The sequence below is a fragment of the Protomyctophum bolini genome (genome assembly GCF_963924005.1).
Source record: "Protomyctophum bolini genome assembly, chromosome: 16".
In the NCBI taxonomy this organism is placed as follows: Eukaryota; Metazoa; Chordata; class Actinopteri; order Myctophiformes; family Myctophidae; genus Protomyctophum; species Protomyctophum bolini.
In genome coordinates, this window is record NC_137877.1 from 32,028,990 (window position 1) to 32,048,506 (window position 19,517).

Sequence of the window (19,517 nt, forward strand, 5' to 3'; positions counted from 1 at the left end):
GCTAGAGATACGATGGGCATCAGCCGTCCGTGCTCTGAGGACATGACGCCAATGCCTCCAGTGATACACCCAAGGTGGCTGAGCCAGTATTAACGTTGCCACTATTAGGTGTGAAAAGGAGGCCCCAGTGAGCAGGTTGCCTGTGCTCCTGTACTGGGGTCGAGGTCACCTAGCGTTCCGCCGCCGGGCCTCGTTGGAGAACACAATGAGGGATGCAGTGACAGGCTTGGTGGCTGGCATGTAACCCAGGCCAGCCCTTATCGCCTTGTGCGTTCCAATCTATTAAAGTGTCAAGTCGTAACGGGTTGTCTCAGGACACTTTTTTCAATCAGGGCAGGGCTGCCAGGATTTCGCCATCGGTATAGAGATGGGAGAAAGCCCTGATCGTCCGCCCGGCAGGCCTGTAGCTGACTCAGGTACAGGCGTGGGGGACGGCGAAGACGGCAAAGCCGCGTCTGCAGTAGGCGCTTGGAGGAGCCGACTGCCTGCTTTAGTATGCGTTCCACGGCTATGCGCATGAGCTGAGAAGTGGGAGGCTGGCTCTGATGCCTGGGAGGCACTGCCTTCTGCATCTTCCTCATAGTCATGGAAGTGCATAGCTTAAGCTGTCGGGGAGAGCACATCAACCTCGAGTCAGCTGTGGCATCAGAGAGGGAGGCGCTTCGGCACCCTCCGAGGTGCCTAGGTGTCATCCGAAGTGAGCATGGACCTCATGTGGGCCAACTCCGCAGATAGCTGAGCCCTCTCGGATCTGCTGTAGCCAGCGGTCAGACCTTTTCCTCCTGGCACACGGGGCAGGACCAAGGTTGGCTCACGGCTGAAGGAGAGCTTCATACGAGGTACAAAAGTGGGAGCTCTCCATTGTGGTGGCACCGGTTACTCTGGACCGGCCGGTGCGCACAAGTCCCAACTAGCCCAGGGCGCGGACGCTGCTGGTTGCTAGGTGTTGGCCGTATGCTGGGGGGAGGAGGCGCGTACGCTGCCTGTACCAGCAGAGGCTTTCGAGGTACAAAAGTGGGAACTTTCCGTTGTGGTGGCACCGGTTCCTTTGGGCCGGCCGGTGCACACCAGTCCCAACTAGCCCAGGGCGCGGACGCTACTGGTTGCTAGGGGTGGGGCCGTATGCTGTAGGAAGGGAGCGCGGACGCTGCCTGTACCAGCAGAGGCTTTAACTTAGATCGGCATCTAATGACTTAATCGAAAAACTGAATGCTGCTATACCTGCCGCAGCATGCATTTACGTTTTATGCAAATGCTCATTGGAGCACTTTGAGATTCAACCAGATGTAAAGTGCATCATAGAAACAGCACACAGATGTTGCTGTTAGATAGACTGTGCGACCTGCATGGTCGCGGTGGGGGAGGGGAGCTCGTACGCTACCTGTACCCCCGGCGGAGGCTTACTTATACATTATGATAATAAAGTAGCCTCCAGTCAAGGTTTGGACGCTGCTATGTAGCAGCTGTAGTGTTTCCTATGCGAACGCTTATCCCAGCACTATGACATTTATCCAAACTCCAAGTGCATTATTATTAGTGTGGTTAAAGGGCAACCAGACTATTGTAATTTATGTTTGCTAGTCCAGAGCGAAACAAAAGACACTTCCAATACACTAGTCAAGTGTGCACTACTACGCATTCATGCTGGGAGGAGGGAGCACTAACGCTGCCTACCCCAGCCAGAAGTTTGGTTAAATAAACCGACACAAGCTAGTTTTGGAGAAAAGGCTACAACCGATAGCTCCACCAATAGGGGCCACCTGCCGAAGGAAGGGAGCGCGTACGCTGCCTGTATCAGCTGCAGCTAAGAACAGAACAAGCTATACACCGATAGCTGTTAATAAATGCTTGAGCTAACAAACATTAGTAGTAAGTAACATCAAGCTGGCCGTATGCTGGAGGAGCGGAGCGCATACGCTGCCTGCCCTGTACCAGCTGGGCCAACAAACAGTAAAGCAAGCTATACACAGATAGCTTTTTTTTTATCTTAGATAGTATAATAAGCGCTTGGGCTACAACTACAGGTAGCAGCGCCAGTTAGAGATCTATGCTGGAGACCAGCTGGGCTACTAAAAACAAGACAAGCTATAGCCTGTTCATAAACAGCTTTAACTTTAAACTACTGGTAGCTGCTGTGAGCTACGCTGGCAGCAGTGCCAGATACCCTGTGCTGGGGACCAGCTGGGTTAATGGGACCTACAGGTGGACAAACCAAGTTGCACCCACTGTATATGCAAAAACTGTTAATGGAGCTTTGAGCTCCAGACATAATAATAATAAACTTTATTTATATAGCACATTTTCATACATAAATGTAACTCAAAGTGCTTCACATTAAAATAAAATAATATAAAATCATACTGTATAATAATACATACTGGTAGCAGCTTCAGCTAGGCCCACTGCTGGGGGCCACCGGGCCAGCTGGGTTAACAACCAGACAGGCTATGTACACCAATAGCTATTTAGCTACAGACTATACTGGTAGCAACATCAATACCCTGGGAGGACGCAGGTAGCTGCTCCTGTACCGGGCTAATAATAACAACAAGAATACAAGCTATTCGCAAAAGCGGTTAAGCTTGAATGCTGCCAATATTGGTATATGGCTTTGGCCAGCGGGGCTTGTCAAACAGAAAATGCCGGTTAGCCTTAACTAACTTAAGTCATAAGTTATATGTCGACTGCTGAGAGTATGTAGCGACAATGCTTGCCATCAGCAGGGGCTAACCAAAGCTTGACAGTAGCGTGTTTATCAAACGAAGGTAATATTATGACAGTGTTCTTATCCTTCGGCAAGTCTTATAGTCGCTTATAATAAGCGCTAGCGTTCACAGTTGAACAAAACATGCAGAGCAGGGAGGCGGCGCGAACGCAGCCTCTACTCACAAGAGTTTATGCCATGATACAATAATCATATAATTTGAACGTCTGTTAGCGTTCACAGTCGAAAAAAACTTTTATGCAGAGCAGGGAGGCGGCGCGAACGCAGCCTCTACTCACAAGAGTTTATGCCATGATAAAAATATATATCATATCATTTGGACGTCTGTTTAGCGGGGATAGCACCACTTTAAACGATAACGTACCTTTCGTCCGAGGGGGGTTAGCCTTCCTTACCGGCGAGAGAGATTGGACGCTCCTGCGTCCACGTGAATCCGCGAAATAAACTCCATTCATCGAGGAGATAGAAAACCATAGTCGCAGTTCCTGGAGGGCGAACAAACGCTACTCCGACGGGCAGTCACGCCGTCACAGAACTACCGGCGACCAGGTACAGGCACCGTAGCTGCATATTGTATTGCATAGCAATACCTCGCAGCCCAGTGCAAATTTCTCACCACGACGCGCGAGAAAAATTAGAGACTGATCCCCTGCAGACTGCCGGAAGATATAGACTACTTCGGGTCATCACGGGGTCAAAATTGACTTTGTTTGTATACAACACTCGACGACGCATGCGCGAAGGACATATTCATGCTTAAAGCACCGCCTCTGGCGGTCAGCAGGGACGAAATAGAACTACTACGGTCTACAACCCACTACTACTATACACATGTGGCCGTACATCCACGTACATATGCACACACATGCCAAGCCTCCACTGCTTGATGTTGATGTTCATAGATTCCAATAAAACATCCATATCTTTGATTAAAGGGACAATGGCACTCAGTACAATTAACACATGAATAGAGAGCATGGTATAAAAGAGCGGCAGTCGCTGTAATATTATGGTCAGAGGATTGTTAGGCCACAGTTGTCTTTATAATTTGGCTGAGCTGCTGAAACTGCGGTGTGGGAGTGAATGGGAGGGAGGGTCATTATCTAAAGGCGAGCTGAACAAACATGGATAAACTGGAGAAGTATTTGGGACAGAAACCAGAGTGGAGTAATCGTCAAGGGATGTTAAACGCATGACAGTAATAAAGACTGCAGGAGATCCTGAGCATTTCTGTCAATTATACGAGCAGTTGAACTTGCTATCAGGACAGTCTCCCATTCACTCCCACTACAGGGACTCCAGCTGCGCAAACGAGTTAAATATAGAAGTACGTTTAGCTGCACACATATTGTACCCACCCCTCAACACAGACACAGCGGTGTGAGAGGAACGGCGAGGCGGGGGTAGAAGCGAGATGTTTCCTCTGTTTCTGTAATCATGGAAAGCATGATCACAGGAAAGGGGAGTGAGCAGAGTTTAAAGAGAAAGGCTCAAGTAGAGGGAGGGACAGAAAACAAACGGCTGTCCTGGGACACAACAAGACACCGAATAGGATGTCTGAAGGAGATAAAAGTTGGCAGGTGGAATGCCTCAGTGTATGTACTTGACTGTGTGTTGGCTTTTCACAAGCATGTGAAATGTGCAAAAGCAACTTGAAGCTGGGCATGGCGTCACACCACACACACGCCAATATAACTTAATCAGCTGCAGATGCACACTTACTGTGGCTGAGATGTTTAAGGCACAAATCTTTACCACTAAATGTTGGCGAAACAAAACAAAAAACACAGTGGTATACCACAGGACAGCACAATATCAACTGAGCGCAGGGGCCGACTGGCCCAACATCATAGTGAAGACAAATAGAGTATAAGATCTGTGTTATAATTAAGGGATCACTCAAACAAAACCACCACAGACAGCCAGACAAAACCAACCATGTATTTCCTGCCAGAGAAGGGTGCCAGTAGGCAGTTAGAGCATCATCACTAGCCCTTCTTCATTACTATGGCCATGCAGGAATACAGGAACCTTTTGAGCCGCTTTATTTCTGTGCCATATTGCACTGTATTGGCTTTCTAAATTTTATTTGTGGACCCCAGGATGACTAGCAACACCTAAAGCAAATGGGGAATAAAAGATCCAGGCCTTTTTATTTAAAGAAGTCTGAATAGACTTGTTTATAATATAAGAGAGAGAGAGAGAAGCTTGTTTATCTTCCTGGACAAGAAGATCTAACAATTATCTCACCCACTCCTCCACTAAGAATGCTTCATGGGAGGCGTGTGGTTTGTGGGGGTTTGACAAAATCAGGGAACGGAAAAGAAAACATGCACGACTCAGATCTCCAAATGCTAAAGCCAGTGGTGGAAACTATTTTACTTTAGTACTGTATTTAAGTACAACTTTGAGGTATTTGTAGAGTATCTAGTACTTACTTCTACTCCACTACATTTCAGAGGCAAATATTGTACTTTTACTCCACTTACAATTATTTGAAAACTTTACTTACTAGTTACTTTGTAGATTTTAATTAAAAACCAGCCCTATATGAGTACTTTTACTTTTAGTACTTTAAGTACATTTTGATGCTGATACTTTTGTACTTAAGTATAAAAGTACTCTCAAGTGCAATACTCAAGTATACATTTTGAATACGGGACTTGTACTCTACTTTACGTAGCATAACGAGTATTTCTCAAGTATTTCTATATTGCGTATTGATACTTTTACAAATTTGAGTACCGTACGTTTTCCACCACTGGCCATACCAAGGCCACACGTTTTAAAACCCTTCCCCTCCTGAGCTTCCAGGGCCCTCCTTCCTCCCTGGGTTCAACAACACTCCCCTCCCACAGGGTGAGAGACACACAGGCAGACCTGGCCAATTCCAACCTCCATTCTCCTAATATTTTCCATCATAAACGTCAAGCTGAATGCTTAGTCATTAAGAGGAGAGGAGACCTCTCCCTTTTCTTCTGGATGATAGACAGATAATGATGTTTGCGGTCTGTCTCGGGGCATGCACATCTGCTCGCATGTGGTATCGATTGTGAAGCTGCAGTAGAGTGCGTGTCGGTGTGACATCAGCATTCGTCAGCATTTATGGATGACCTTGGCGGGGGAGGGAAAGAGCAGATGGATGAGCTCCGGTTTCAGCCCCATGGGTGGGAGAGGGAAAAGGCAGAAGCATTGCAGCGGCAGGCAGTCCCCCGGTGCCAGTGTAACTTGTGTTGACATTTTTTTTTGTTATCACATGACATTTTACACGACATGGAGGCGACAAAATTGTGCTTCGGAGAGGAAATTGCTACATCCGCAGACTCAGCCTATTCTTGGATAATGTTAACAATCATTGGCGTTTTGGCAGAGGCCACTGGGGTTGTTTCGGAGCGTGTTACCTGAACTACGCCCATGCAGGAATCCAGGAAGATTGTTCCTTTGGGTTCTTTGGAAATCTTCTCATCCTTGTAGAAATTTAGATTGTACGAGCCATCTCCCAGCTGAGTTAGGTGGAAGTACCTCCGCTTAAAAGACTGAGAAGGAAAAAAGAAAACACAATTGAAAAACAGGAAAACAAAAAGGAACAAACCAAGAAGTCTAGTTCCTAATATTTCCTTAACTATAATCATTAGAACCTCTCACCCTCATGGTGACACTGATGGCACTGTTCATGTTGCCCTTGTACAGCCAGCCATGTTTGTTGATCCCTCCTTTCTGGGAACCCAAGGAGGCCGTGTCCTAAGAGATTCAGACACACAAAGATCAGACACGTTCAAAGCATTCTCACACAGTTCAGCACCACATCAAAACACTTTTATACAAACACATCCTACCAAGACTTCTGCCTGGCCAGAATCTCACCTAATGGTGCACATCACGACTACTTCCATCCTGTGGCCGAGATCTATTAAAGCTCCGGCCAACTCCAAAAGAGCAACCAAGAGAACGTTTACACAGTGGATCTGAGATTTTATGAGGCCGGAGAAGATTAAGTACACCCCGCGGGATTAGGGTGATAAAATTCTGTTGATACTTGGGGGCACCTAGTAGATTACATTTCTGTGGTTTCTGTCTCCATTCATTAATGTACATGTAATCCCTGTTGTTTATTTAAATGGTTTGTACTTTTTTTTTGGTTGTCCAGAGGTGGTGGTGGGTGGGGGCTTTAAACAAACTACAAGAGAACGGTAACCAAACTACAGTATGACAAGACATTTATCAGGATATATAGTAAGACCAGCACATTCACAGGCTGATATGACATTATGCCCTGAACACCCGTGTGAAGTGAGGGCCGCTCTTATCATCTTACAACATCGAGGAGTGATGTAATGATGATGAAAAACAAACGGTGTTCAAACAAACATTAAATTCTCTTTATTGTTAATGGGATTTAATGTTTGTGTTAGTGACTAAACAAACATTCATTCCTCTTCATTGTCAATGGCATTATTGTAAATGGTAAATGGTGCATTTATATAGCGCCTTTATCCAAGGCGCTTTACAGATTGTGCATTACATTCACCCATTCACACACACATTCATACACCGAAACCATGCAAGGCACCAACCAGCGCATCAGGAGCAATTAGGGGTTCAGAGTCTTGCTCAAGGACACTTCGACACTAACTCTCTGGGGGAGCCCGGGTTCGAACTGGCAACCTTGCGGTTACCATCCAGCCACTCTACCCCTGAGCCACCGCCGGCCCTAAAAACAAACATTAAACCTGTATATAGGAGGGGCTAGCGCACCTCAACAATTAGGAGAGGGAAAAGGTGATGGGGCATCAGCTGCCTTGCTTTAGATCAACTCCACCGTAAAGAGAACACCCCAGCAAGCAGGGTCAAGACTTGGACGAATTGGTGACGTCTCGATTGGGGCCAGATCAAGTCAAACCAAGACTAGTCAGATCAACTGGTGAAGACGTCGTGGAAATGATGTAAAGATCATCCCCATAATGGGCTGTGATCTGGCCTAGTCCTGAACGTCATGGACATCACCGGAGGACGTCATCATGACGTCATTGGGCTTGCTGGGACATGTCATGAGCAGCTCTACACTGCCAGCTGCTGACAGACTACAGTGAAGAACTGTGTCCCAGACACATTTACGATCTAACAGTAATGAATACGTTTTTAAGATGCCCATTGTCCAGAAGATTTATTTTCCCTCGGTTACAGTGAGTGAAAAGATTTTCAGAAAGTGTTGGCAGGTTTTGGGAATATTTTCAGCATGTCTTGGGAGCGATTTGCGGAGCGTCTGGAAAGGTTCAGGGCCTGCTTCCACTCATCATTGTCTAGACGGCACGGACCTCTCCCCCATAGGGTCAAACAAAAGCATGGGGTTCAGGTTCACGCTCGCTGAAATCCCTCTCGCTCCACAATGTTTAAAATAGGTAATTTATACTTTGTTGTACAGTATGATGCTGCTGAAAATAACTGATTTCCAACCAAAAATCAAGACATATTTTGTTGTTGAAAATTGTTTTTGGTATAGATTTCGGTATAAATTATTCTTTGCTAATAACACAATGCAAAGCTACAGTAACATGGTTATTAATAATTCTGGGGATTTTAGGGGCAATAGTTTTAATCCCTTCACTTTCATCAGCGCAGTGCAAGGTCATGGCGAGCTTCCCGTTTAAAAGAATGATCTATGAGAACGATGGGGGTAAGGGGAGCGGTGAGGGCACATTTGGGCAGGTTCATTGGCTCTGATAGTGTCTGATAGTGTCCCACTCCCTCATCGACTCCAAGGAGAGCGTTTATTATTATTTAACACACATAGGAAACAGATACAATATTCTTTGCACAAATGCCAATGTCTCAAATTTGGTTTGAACCTATGGGTCCTGCATTGAAGTCTTGGTATACACAGCAAACTCCTGTACCTATTTGTAACTGTGAGAGTTTACAAATGTAACCAAAATGGACACATAATGGCCAATTTGGTTACATTTGTACAGTCTCCTGGTGGGGGCTCCTCACTGGTGGCGAGTCAGTAGGATACAACGATTTAACTGTGTACATAATACAGGTGAGACACCCGGGATTCGAACTCGGGCCTCCCGCGTGAAAGTCCAATATCTTAACCACTAGACCGAAGGGATATCCCTATTCCCTATGGACCGGGGGAGATATTAGACCTTTGAGGCCTATCAGGCTCTGAGCCACTGCTACACTGGCATATACAATACACTGTATGTACAGTATATCGTTTTGCAAAGTGTTTCATCACCTACAGGGGGCATAGTTTGAAACAGTATGAGAAGAAGTCCAGTTGACTGTCATCGTTATGTCTTGTTGGACAGAATGGCCCTGATGGCCTGTTGGATAACATCAGAATCATCAAAAGCCATTCAGACATCCGTTGGCCTGTCAGCCCTTCAAAGTTAACTTTCTATCTGGTGACCTCTGAGCTCTCAGGGGTGTGCTTGAAGCTTCCATCAGCCAATCCAAGACCAACAAAGGAAGATTTACACAGTTTTTCTCTCTCTCTCTTTCACACGCACGCACGCACACCAACAGAATTACATAGATTAGGTGAAGATTAATGGAGTTTAATGTTTCACTAGAGCCTTGAAGACTTCAGCCTGAGAAGAAAGGAGAGGAATCCAAAGCAAAGCTGTTGAAACGATTAGCCAGTAAAGTAATTTAATAGTCATAATTGCACACAATCCTTTACATTAAAATGAGCTATTAAGGCACTGCAAGGCTTTCATCTTTATAACTATGATGGAAACAGGAAAGGCAACTTAGTTCCTTTGGCCAGAAATAAATAATGACCACAATAAGACTTATTAAGGGGCATATAACCATTAATAGAGTTTATTTCTCTTGGAAAGATATGATTCCAAGAAGATAAAGTTATTTTAAAGAATAGTATTTAACTCAGTAGCTTGCAGAGCATTGAATCATGTCTCTTTATATATTCTGTTCATATAATAAGACGTGTTGACTTGGGTTGGCTAGAACTCTAACACACGCATGCATGGTATGAACTCACCTCATCTTTGTCAACATCCTCATCCACCTCAAACACATGGATGGCCAACTTGTCCGGTCTGGGCACTTTGCTGGAAAACATTGTCAACACTAGTAAATTAATAGTCAATTAAACAAGACTAATATAACTTGCAGATGGTGACGATGACAATGACAGAGAGACCCAACTTATGACTGAAACTGCATATTTTGAATACTCAATTGCCAAGAAGAACAATGTCAAAGGAAAGTATTTAGTATGGGACTACTTTTTTTTGTATATTAAAGGATTGTTGCATTAACAATTTGTAATTCATTACAGATGATATAATCACTATTGTCAACATAATGTTGTCCATGTAGCGTAGTTTTTGACTGCTAGTTGTGTATTTATTTATTTTTTGTCTTTTTCTTTATGTAAGTCATGTGTATTTTGTATTCTTTTATTGAAAAATCATTAAAGAACTTGATGACAAAAGACAATGACAATTGAATTACCATCAGGGTTCAATAAAGGTCAGTCTGTCTTGTCTGTCTGTGCATGAATAAGTATTTCTCATGTCTAAATAACCGATAAATATGGAATACAATTTTTTTTGCAATTATCTATAGAGAGAAAGTACAATGACTGTCTCTCGCACTCTCCTCTCTCCTCTCTCCTCTCTCCTCTCTCCTCTCTCCTCTCTCTCTCTCTCTCTCTCTCCTCTCTCTCTCTCTAGGAACAACTAACAGCGGCTATTGGGGAAAAAAAGGAAAATAAATTGAAAATCTACCAAAGATGAATACACATTAGGGGAAACTATTGTGAAATGTTAACGAGGGAAGTGACGTCATGTAGTATTGTTTCAACTTCCCTGGCATTAAAAAGCAAGGACAAAGGGAATGGCAACAGTAATAGTGCCAAGGTCTTTCTGTCATTTAAACACAATGACAATAAAAACTATTCTTCAGGAAAGACAGCAGAGATCACAACCCAATCGTATAACTCTGATGGTGGTTTCCACACAGAGTAAAGCACAGGAATAATTGATGTTACACAAAAGGAGAAAACAAAATTGTCACCGGTGTTTCCTTGTAGCAAGGTTATTCCACCAACATATCTTCAACAGTAAGGCAGGAATAAAGTGACTAAAGCTTGCTGACAAGTGGACAAAAACACATGTGAAAATGTGTGTGCAATGTGCATGCATAAATACTATGTGTGTGCAGTTGCGCATGAGTGTGTTTCAGTTTGTATCTCTGGCATCCATGCATTAAGCATGGTAGCTGTTCCCACTAGCATGTCATGATGCAATACCCACATCACTTGCAAATAAGGTTGTCATAGTACACAAGAGGCTTACTTTGGAAGTTGCCGAAAGTCCCCAGAATAGTCCTCATACTTGTAGTTAACGACATGCCAGTCAGAGTTGTAGGTCTTGATGCACTGAGAAAACACACAGAAATCAGTGAATAACAAACCAAACTGTAAGGTTCTCCTGCTAAAAGCAATCGTCCCTATACAGCATCTCAAGGCTGCATCAAGGTTTTCTAATCCAACAATGCTGTGCTGTCTGCAAATGCTTTTTTCCTCGTCCAATCAGATTAGAAATTTCTGCAGGAAGAGGAAGACAAATCAAAGAGAGCGATCATCTTTGAGCAGGCAGAATTTAAAGCCTTCCATGGGATTTAGTATATGCCATAAAACAATATTCTATCATTCATGCAGGTGCTTCCTCAGTGCATGCTCTGTACACCAGCTGGTTGACTGCAGAAATCATCAGTAACGGAGAGACATTTGATATTAATATGATAAAACGCTGCCTTGAGGTCATTGTGTTTCATTCTGTAAAGCAGTGGCAGTCTATTGATGAAGTGGACAGTGATTTTTGAGTACAACATGTGTCAGTGGATCAGTGAAGCCTACATTCAAAACAAAATGAGCACTGTATTATAGGATGAACTCTGAACTATATGCACACTGAAGCCAAGACAAACAATATGTCAGGACTGTGGAAGTCAGTTTAAGGCCTATGTGCACCCTTCAACTCATTCTAACCATGTATTATGACCAACACGATCTGGGAGGGAGTACAGCTCTATATCTCTGGCTTGGAATGAAGACATCTGTTCATTGTTAAAGTCAGCGGTTACATGGACAACACGGTGTTTATCTGCTATAGAGTTCAACCAGAACTGCTCTGATGGGGGTGGTCAAGTGCAATATGATCAGTGGGACAACGGAAAACAGAGGTGCTCTTGCTGGGCTGATCTCAGCAGCTGTCCCGCTGATGTCACGCTTCATTTGAGCAAGAGGAATTATATCTTTATATGATTTAAGACAGGATTCCCCCGAAAACACTGACCTTTGAACTGAAAGGTAAAACTGACAACAGCCAGTTGGCCACCGGCTTATGAGGACAGAGAGGACAGTATTGGGCAGGACATAAATAAACCATTGTGCACTGCACAGGAAATACCGTATCTTTGTGAAATGGAGCAATGAGCCGTTTAGCTACCCAAACTGGGAATAATTAAATGTCTGGATGTTTGACTATGAAAACCACATTTGGAAATGTGAAGTGAAAATCACAAACAAATGCTATGACAGACACCACTATAAACAATCAACTACAGTAAAATATTTAAAGTCTGATAAGCTTGTGGGAGGACAGTAAAGGTTCATTACACATTATCAGTTCTTAATCCTCTGGCTTGAATAGATGTTTCGGAAGAAAATCAGAAACGCTAAGAAATAGCCCAGTCAAATGGATAGGCTCCAGTAAAGAGTGTGGGCCTTATATGCACTCCAAAGAATAAAACAACTTTGTGTCACAAAGAATGTGCCATACAAAATGGAAGTTCTGTGTGGACACATTAAAAAAACTATTCGGAAGTGTTTACAGTCTAACGGGTGGTTATATCTTCTGGTCTATGATAGTGAGAGGGTAAAATTCTGAAATATCTTTCGTATTCGTCTCCATAAGGTGGCCTGGTACTATACATGTCTTCATGGAACAATAGCTAATCAAATCAACTCCATCTCCATACCATCTATAAAACCCACTGCATGCTCAGGATAGTTTCACAGTTTTGTGGGATTAGTTTACCTCTTGGACAAATAGACTCTGGGCTTCTTTCTCTGCATTGTCAGGCACTGTAGGGTAGAGGGTTCTTCCTTGGCGTCTTAATGTTGAAATCTATAGATGGGGGGGGGGGGGAAAGAGAAGGATTCATACCATGACTAAACAGCACATCATCACAAAGATTGATATACAGATCAATTACAAGGAACCACACAAAGCTAAAATCAGGTAATGCATATTTCCGACACCTTTTCCCAAGTAACCCTGCAGCGTGTGGGCTCAGCTGGACATGATTGCGCTGACTGCTCCCCTAAATATTCTTCCAGAAAGAAAAGCTAATGTCTTTGTTGCAGTTCAAAGGGGAAGAATGTGAGAGAAGCAGGATGCTCCTCCATATTGTTCCTGGACCCACAGACACACCCAGGGTCTGGCTCCCTGCCACTGGTGTACAGGGGCTCTCAAGAGTAGCATCTCAACACTAATGCTGTCTAATGCGTTCCTTTAAGTTTCAGTCTAATGACCACTCTAGACTATAGGCTGACTCACTGCACTGATGTACTGCTCATTAGTGTGGTTGCCCTAACAGGGCAACCAGACTATTGTTATTGTAAATGAGCGATACTTTGCCGCACTACTCCTCCCACAGTTTCTGCCGCACACACTCAAGCCATATGTCAAATTGACCGGCTTCATCGGGAATCGTGTGCTTGTATTTTGCTAAGAGATCCGTTGTATAGTTTAATTGATTAATTCATTAGTTCTCCATAGATTTATAATGGGGAAATCGAAGACTAAATGTAAGTATTTTTTTCCATTGGAGAGTGGAGACTGTAAGCGCCATATTTACAAGACTTGGAAGGGAGGTTCATAATAATTATGAAAATTAATTGAAAAGTAATTACATCAGTCGGCCTCATGGTGGCGCTATAACAGCCCACTTTACGTTTTTCCCTATAACTCTTGAACCGTAAGTCATACAATCAAATTTTCTTTTTCCATGGATTCCTTTGGTCATGATGCATTTTCTCCAAAACACACTTTTGGCTTCTCCTCCTACAGATTTTGTAAATGTATTGGAAATTGGAGTCAAGTAAAGTACAAATAACTCAAAATTGTGCTTAAGTACAGTATTTGAGTAAATGTACTTATTTACTTTCCACCACTGGGTTAACGGCAGGAGGATGAGTTAACAAAACGTCAACAAAGAGAGAAGTATATGACCAAGCTGTCTGTCTGATGACAAAAAAGATTACAAAAGAAAGGAGAGAGAAGTATGACTAAGACACAGAAATGGTCAATGTTATCCACAACTTCATATTGACATCTGTTGTCCAGATCATATCTCGCTGCAGGGCTGAATCATTCAGGCCGCGGTAGTCAAGTCATACACCCAGCCAGGCCACCCTATCCCCCCTATACGTGTACGTTTGGATTACAACAGAGCCATAGAGTATAGACAGAGTTGCGACATTGAGGGCGCAGAAAACAGCCCGGTCACGTGTTCATGTACTCACGCGAGCCCTATCGACTACAATACATTCCGTAAACTTCCGTATTACAAATCTCTGTTTTTATGCCAAATATTGCAATATCGATACGATATACGATATTACTGTTAAAATGTCATATTCTACATTTTAAGTGTTGCAACACTTATACATACACACACGCACACGTGTGAGGATTGAAAAACCATAAAACCTGGGTGATCTATTCTACTGTATGCTATCAAATTGTATGTTTATTCACGCAGCATAGTACTGTACAGTATATTGGTGTTTTAAGAAGTATGTTATACTTTAGCTATTGAAAAGTAGCATATCTACAAGCTCATAACGAGGCACAGAGTGCCACGCTACGAGCTTGTAGGTCTGCAAATCTGCAAATCTTTGAATATATATTCTGTCAGAGCGATCGTTTTTAACTCAATCTTTGCTTCATGGGGGGTCCCTGGAACAACATATTTTCAGATGGGGGTCGGCGGCCAATTACATATATCTTTGGGGTCCTTGACATGAAAAACTTTAAGAATGACTGACATAGGGTTTTCAGAAAACTGACATTTGCAGAAATGTCTTCAGGTCTAAATGGGACCGGACCACATCTCCATGATATGATCTACTGCACCACGGATATGTCAACATGAAGTTGAAATAGTTCTCTCTTTTTGTATCTTTTTGTCATCAGTTTCCTCCTTTAAGTGAAAGAAAAGTAGTGTCAAAATATCTTTTGTATATTCGGTTTCAAAACAGGCCGTATAGTAGCTTTTCGTGCTGGGGCCCTTTACCGTTTTACCGTTTGTCGCAAAAACATGATTTTTGGAAGATAAATATCCTCCGAAGTAGTTATGCATGATCACAGGGGTGACGTGACATTGTAATTGGCTGGCAATATTAGTGGGAGGGGCCTATGTAAGCGACTGTTGCAACCACACTTTGCAATTTTGAAAAATTGCGACCTTTCTAGTTTACTATGCTATTGCATCCAATGCCTAGTAAATTAGGTGAGCAAGCACTTATTACACACACACACACACAAACACACACACACACACTAAAAACAACATCCACTACAAGTCATTTTATGAATGAATTATGTGTGAGAAATACTATATTCTTGAGCGCTAGGAGGATTTATGCTAAATGTGCTTAAATGTCAATCGCTGACAGACGTTCATGCCTATTATGACAAGTTCATTGTTTGTAGGGGTTTTAGGAGCCTAGTTTCCAGCTCAACTAAGTCACGTTTGACGTCCGGTATCTCACTAAGATCCCTCCAGATAATAACTTCAAGGGAGTGTTTTGGAACTTGCTCTCTTTCCCATGAGGGTTTCTTTGGAGGACATTTACTTAAAATGTGCTGTAATTAGAACACAAACAGCATGTGAAAGGCCACTGCAGAGCATGACCTACACCTGCCTCCAGTGGTGGAAAAAATACTCACATTTTTACTTAAGTAAAACTATCAACACTGCAATGTAGAAATACACTTTCCAAGTCTGGAATTCAAAATGTACTTGAGTAAAAGTACAAAAGTAATGGCATCAAAATGTAGGCCTACTTAAAGTATCAAAAAAGTACTCAATATGTAGAATGTACCATTTCACATTGGTTACTTTCAAATATCTGAAGTACCGCATAGGGCTCATGTGGTTAATGCATATTTTGTAATAATAATCCAACTCTACAAAGTAACTTAATTACTTAATTCAAGTTTTCAAATAATTGTAATTTGGAAATACTTGTAAAAGAAAATACCTCAACATTGTACAGTACATGTACTTAGTTACTTTCCACCACTGCCTGCCCCACAACAAAGAAACAAATGATAACAAAGCTCAAGAGCGTCCACTGACTCACATATCTTTGAATACCTCTGAAGGAGTGGTTCCAATGGAAAGTCATAAGGGAGAGATGCCGTGGCACCTGGCTTCCAGTAAAGCATATTTTAAGATTCAATGCAATGGCACAAAAATGAAGTAAGCAATTCAAGACAGCAATAAATCTCCCATGCTCTTTCCTGGGCAGCACACCCATAAAGTCTGCTTTAGTCATTATCTTATACAGTTTTTCCCCCCCCAACATGGTGCTGGAAGCAGCAGGTCCAATTAAAAAGACTAGAATTCACTCTAGCGCCACACCACGCCATCCAGGTAGCCAGTGTACTGTACCATACTGTACTGTACCGTACCGTACTGTACTGTAGCATACTGTACTGTACCGTACCGTGTTGTAGCATACTGCACCGTACTGTACCGTACTGTGCTGCTGCGCACTGTGTGTGTGTGTGCGTGCGTGCGTGAGCGTGCGCAGTAGAAAGGGGAGTGGCCTAAAATGTGATGTACTTTGCATCACAGTAAAATGGTGCGCAATAACATGGTATTTCATGCAAATGCAAACTGTACAGTAGTTATGACAGTGTTGCATGGATGCAATACGTCTGGACAGGCATGCAGTAGGTTGTGCATGGAGAGATTTGTGCAAACAGTGTGGTTTGGTAGGAGGGCTAAACGGGTGACCCCCCTTTCAATTAGTGTAGCAAGATTCTTAGACTGTGAAATGAGACACAACAATCGCCATATATTCTATACTCAAAACAAAGTGTGCAGAGGAATAATATTACTTATATTTCACAGGCTGAATTTAATCCCTGGTGCAGTAATGGGAAGTTTGGAAACTGTGCAGTATCTTGCAGTTGTACGAGGGAGTTGATGGAATTTAGTAGGTCCAAATCAGAAGTTTCGTTTTCAGCAAAAAACATTACAACTGGCAATCAATGCAGCGGTAAATACGACCCCTAACCTTCACTTTGACTTCCTGTCCCTCTCTATGACCTTGCATTTAGTGTTAAGACTGAAGGCCAGGCTGTCCCTACTATAACCAATACCTTAACTATAACATAGACCTTATTTGTGAACTTGAGGTCTCCCCTTCCTCTCCTCGGCCCAGGTTTCCTGCAGGGAGATGGTAATCTCCATAATCTTAAGCAGCAGAAACAAACAGACATGGAGGCAAGAGGGAGCCAGGAAGTGGGCAACAGGAAGCATTTAATTGGGATATGAGTCGTTGGGGAGGACCACAGAGTGACCTCTCTGGTGAACTAGGGACACAGCTGCACACGGTAGGGAAATGCTGAAGTCATGTCATTTTTTATTGGATATACCATCTCAAGCCTGAGCCCAGCCATCAGGAATTCTCCATGTGTGCTTCTGGATATTACTGCCTTATACTTCCGGATGTCTGTCAATTCTTAAAGGACAACTTTGGGTGTTAAAGATGAGTGTAAGTTAAAGATGAGTGTAAACGTTTTCATTTGCTGCTTTCATTTGTTTTAGCGATTTGAGCTATTTTTGACAGGGGGGCATTTGAACACGGGGCTAAATACATATTTTAAGGCGATTTCTATCGATTTACATCTATAGAGCGTCACAGACCCCTTTCAGAACGACGAGGGACCCAGACGATAATTTCCCATGCATTTTTCCCATAGATGTTTCAAAAAGTATTTATTTAAAGACCTGTAAGCCTCGGACAAAGCCAACTCGGATCGTGACAAATCATGACAATAAACACAATATTTTGGGCCGAACAAATAATTACAAAGAATAAAAACAACAACTAAGTGTTGGTACAAAGTACCCTGCCCTTTTTTTCTTCTAATTATTTAGTTCATTGTCATGATTTGTCACAATCCGAGTTGGCTTTTTGAAACATCTATGGGAAAAATGCATGGGAAATTATCGTCTGGGTCCCTCGTCGTTCTGAAAGGGGGCGGGACTGCGACGCTCTATAGATGTAATTTCCTGGAGTCTAGTAGGACTATAGTTAATAATAATATTATTTTTTTACCATAAAACCAAAACAGCAAATGAAAGAAAATTTACACCCATCTTTACTTTCTCTAATAACAACCGAAAACATGAACTTTCGTTGAAAAAACCAAAAGACATACAGCACGTGTTATCAAAACCAACACTGCAAGTCTGCAACTGTGAAGCAGGTAAAGGAATAGTGTCTGAATATTCCTGAGGGCAAATTCTGTGACTGTGGTCTTCCTGATCACAGCTCAAGTTGGAGCTGAAGGGAAGGGAGGTCTGCACTTGGTAATCCCACACAGATTTCCCAAGAAGACATGTAGGGAGAACAAAAACATTTTTTTTACACAGTGTAAAAATTGACCCAATCTGTCCATCTGGGTGCATTTTTTGAGTCTCATAGTTAAATTATCACTGAACACTTAAAACTGTGCAGAGAGAGACCCATGCACAACTCCCCTGTACCAAGAGCTCCCTGATCAAGACCAGATGGAGATACTATAAACACAGCCTCATAGGTTTTCCCCTAAACAGTCATGTCTCTCTTCTGCAAGATACAATTTGACAAAATACCTCAAATTAAGGATTTGGTTGGACTGAGCACTGGGGCAGAGCACAAGGTAAGAGCGCTGATAGCAGTTCCTCCAGTTTGATCGCAGCCAAAAAGAGGATTTATACGGCAGCCGAGAACAACACACAAGCCCGGGACTGTGGTCAGAGGAGCCCCTCTCCGCCTGCTCCATCTCGGATTTATAACCATCGCTGTATGCTTAGCAATGTCTCAGTGTGTGAAGAAACGCCAAGTAGCGCCTCCCTTTACCAACAAAGCACACACACCATCGAAAGGTCTTGACATACGAGCAGATTAAAGGCTCGCTCGAAGCCTGCACAGATGTTGGGTTCAGTCAGCGTGCCTTAAGTGGTTTTTCTTTCTTTTTTTCCCCTCCGACGGCAAGGGTCACCTGTCGCTCCGCTGACAACAGAGTGTTTGTGTGTAAGCCTGGCGTGTCATGGGGAGAGTGGCGCGCTGTAGCAGAATGATACCAGAGAAGACATGGTCAAGGCTGCTGGGCTGTCTGTCACTGAACCCCCCCAGCTGCCCGGCCTTCAGTGAAAACAGAAAGGTCGCAACAATCTAAGCATGGCCTCAACACAGCAGCTGGGACAAACCTAGCAACACTTCCGTCTCTTATCTTCAAATCACATTACAAATGTTTGCATGTGCATAGAGAGATTTATGTTTGGGAATTAATTACAGACTTTGTTTTGTCTGACTTAGGGCTACAACTAACGATTATTTTCATAATCGATTAATCGGATTATGACACTTATTTAGCTATCACCTGTTCTAACTATTCAAAAATGAAAGCAACTCATAGTGTTAGTTATGTGTGACTGTATACATTTGATTAAAGAATAGCTTGTC

At 43.1% G+C, this 19,517-nt stretch overlaps 1 protein-coding gene across 4 annotated transcripts in view; it reads right to left on the reverse strand.

Annotated features, from left to right (window-relative positions):
- Positions 1 to 19,517, reverse strand: part of LOC308330670 (dedicator of cytokinesis protein 9) — a 100,849-nt gene that overhangs the window by 36,786 nt on the left and 44,546 nt on the right. For all 4 annotated transcript variants that reach the window (XR_013965515.1, XM_080785626.1, XM_080785624.1 and 1 more), the window contains exons 3-7: positions 12,802 to 12,891; positions 11,056 to 11,138; positions 9,735 to 9,804; positions 6,371 to 6,466; positions 6,127 to 6,261 (exon numbers count right to left, since the gene is read on the reverse strand). Coding sequence is in view for 3 of the 4 variants with exons in the window: in XM_080785626.1 (XP_080641752.1) it covers positions 6,127 to 6,261; positions 6,371 to 6,466; positions 9,735 to 9,804; positions 11,056 to 11,138; positions 12,802 to 12,891 (474 nt within the window). In the remaining variant the exon portion in view is untranslated. The remainder of the gene's footprint in view (positions 1 to 6,126; positions 6,262 to 6,370; positions 6,467 to 9,734; positions 9,805 to 11,055; positions 11,139 to 12,801; positions 12,892 to 19,517) is intronic.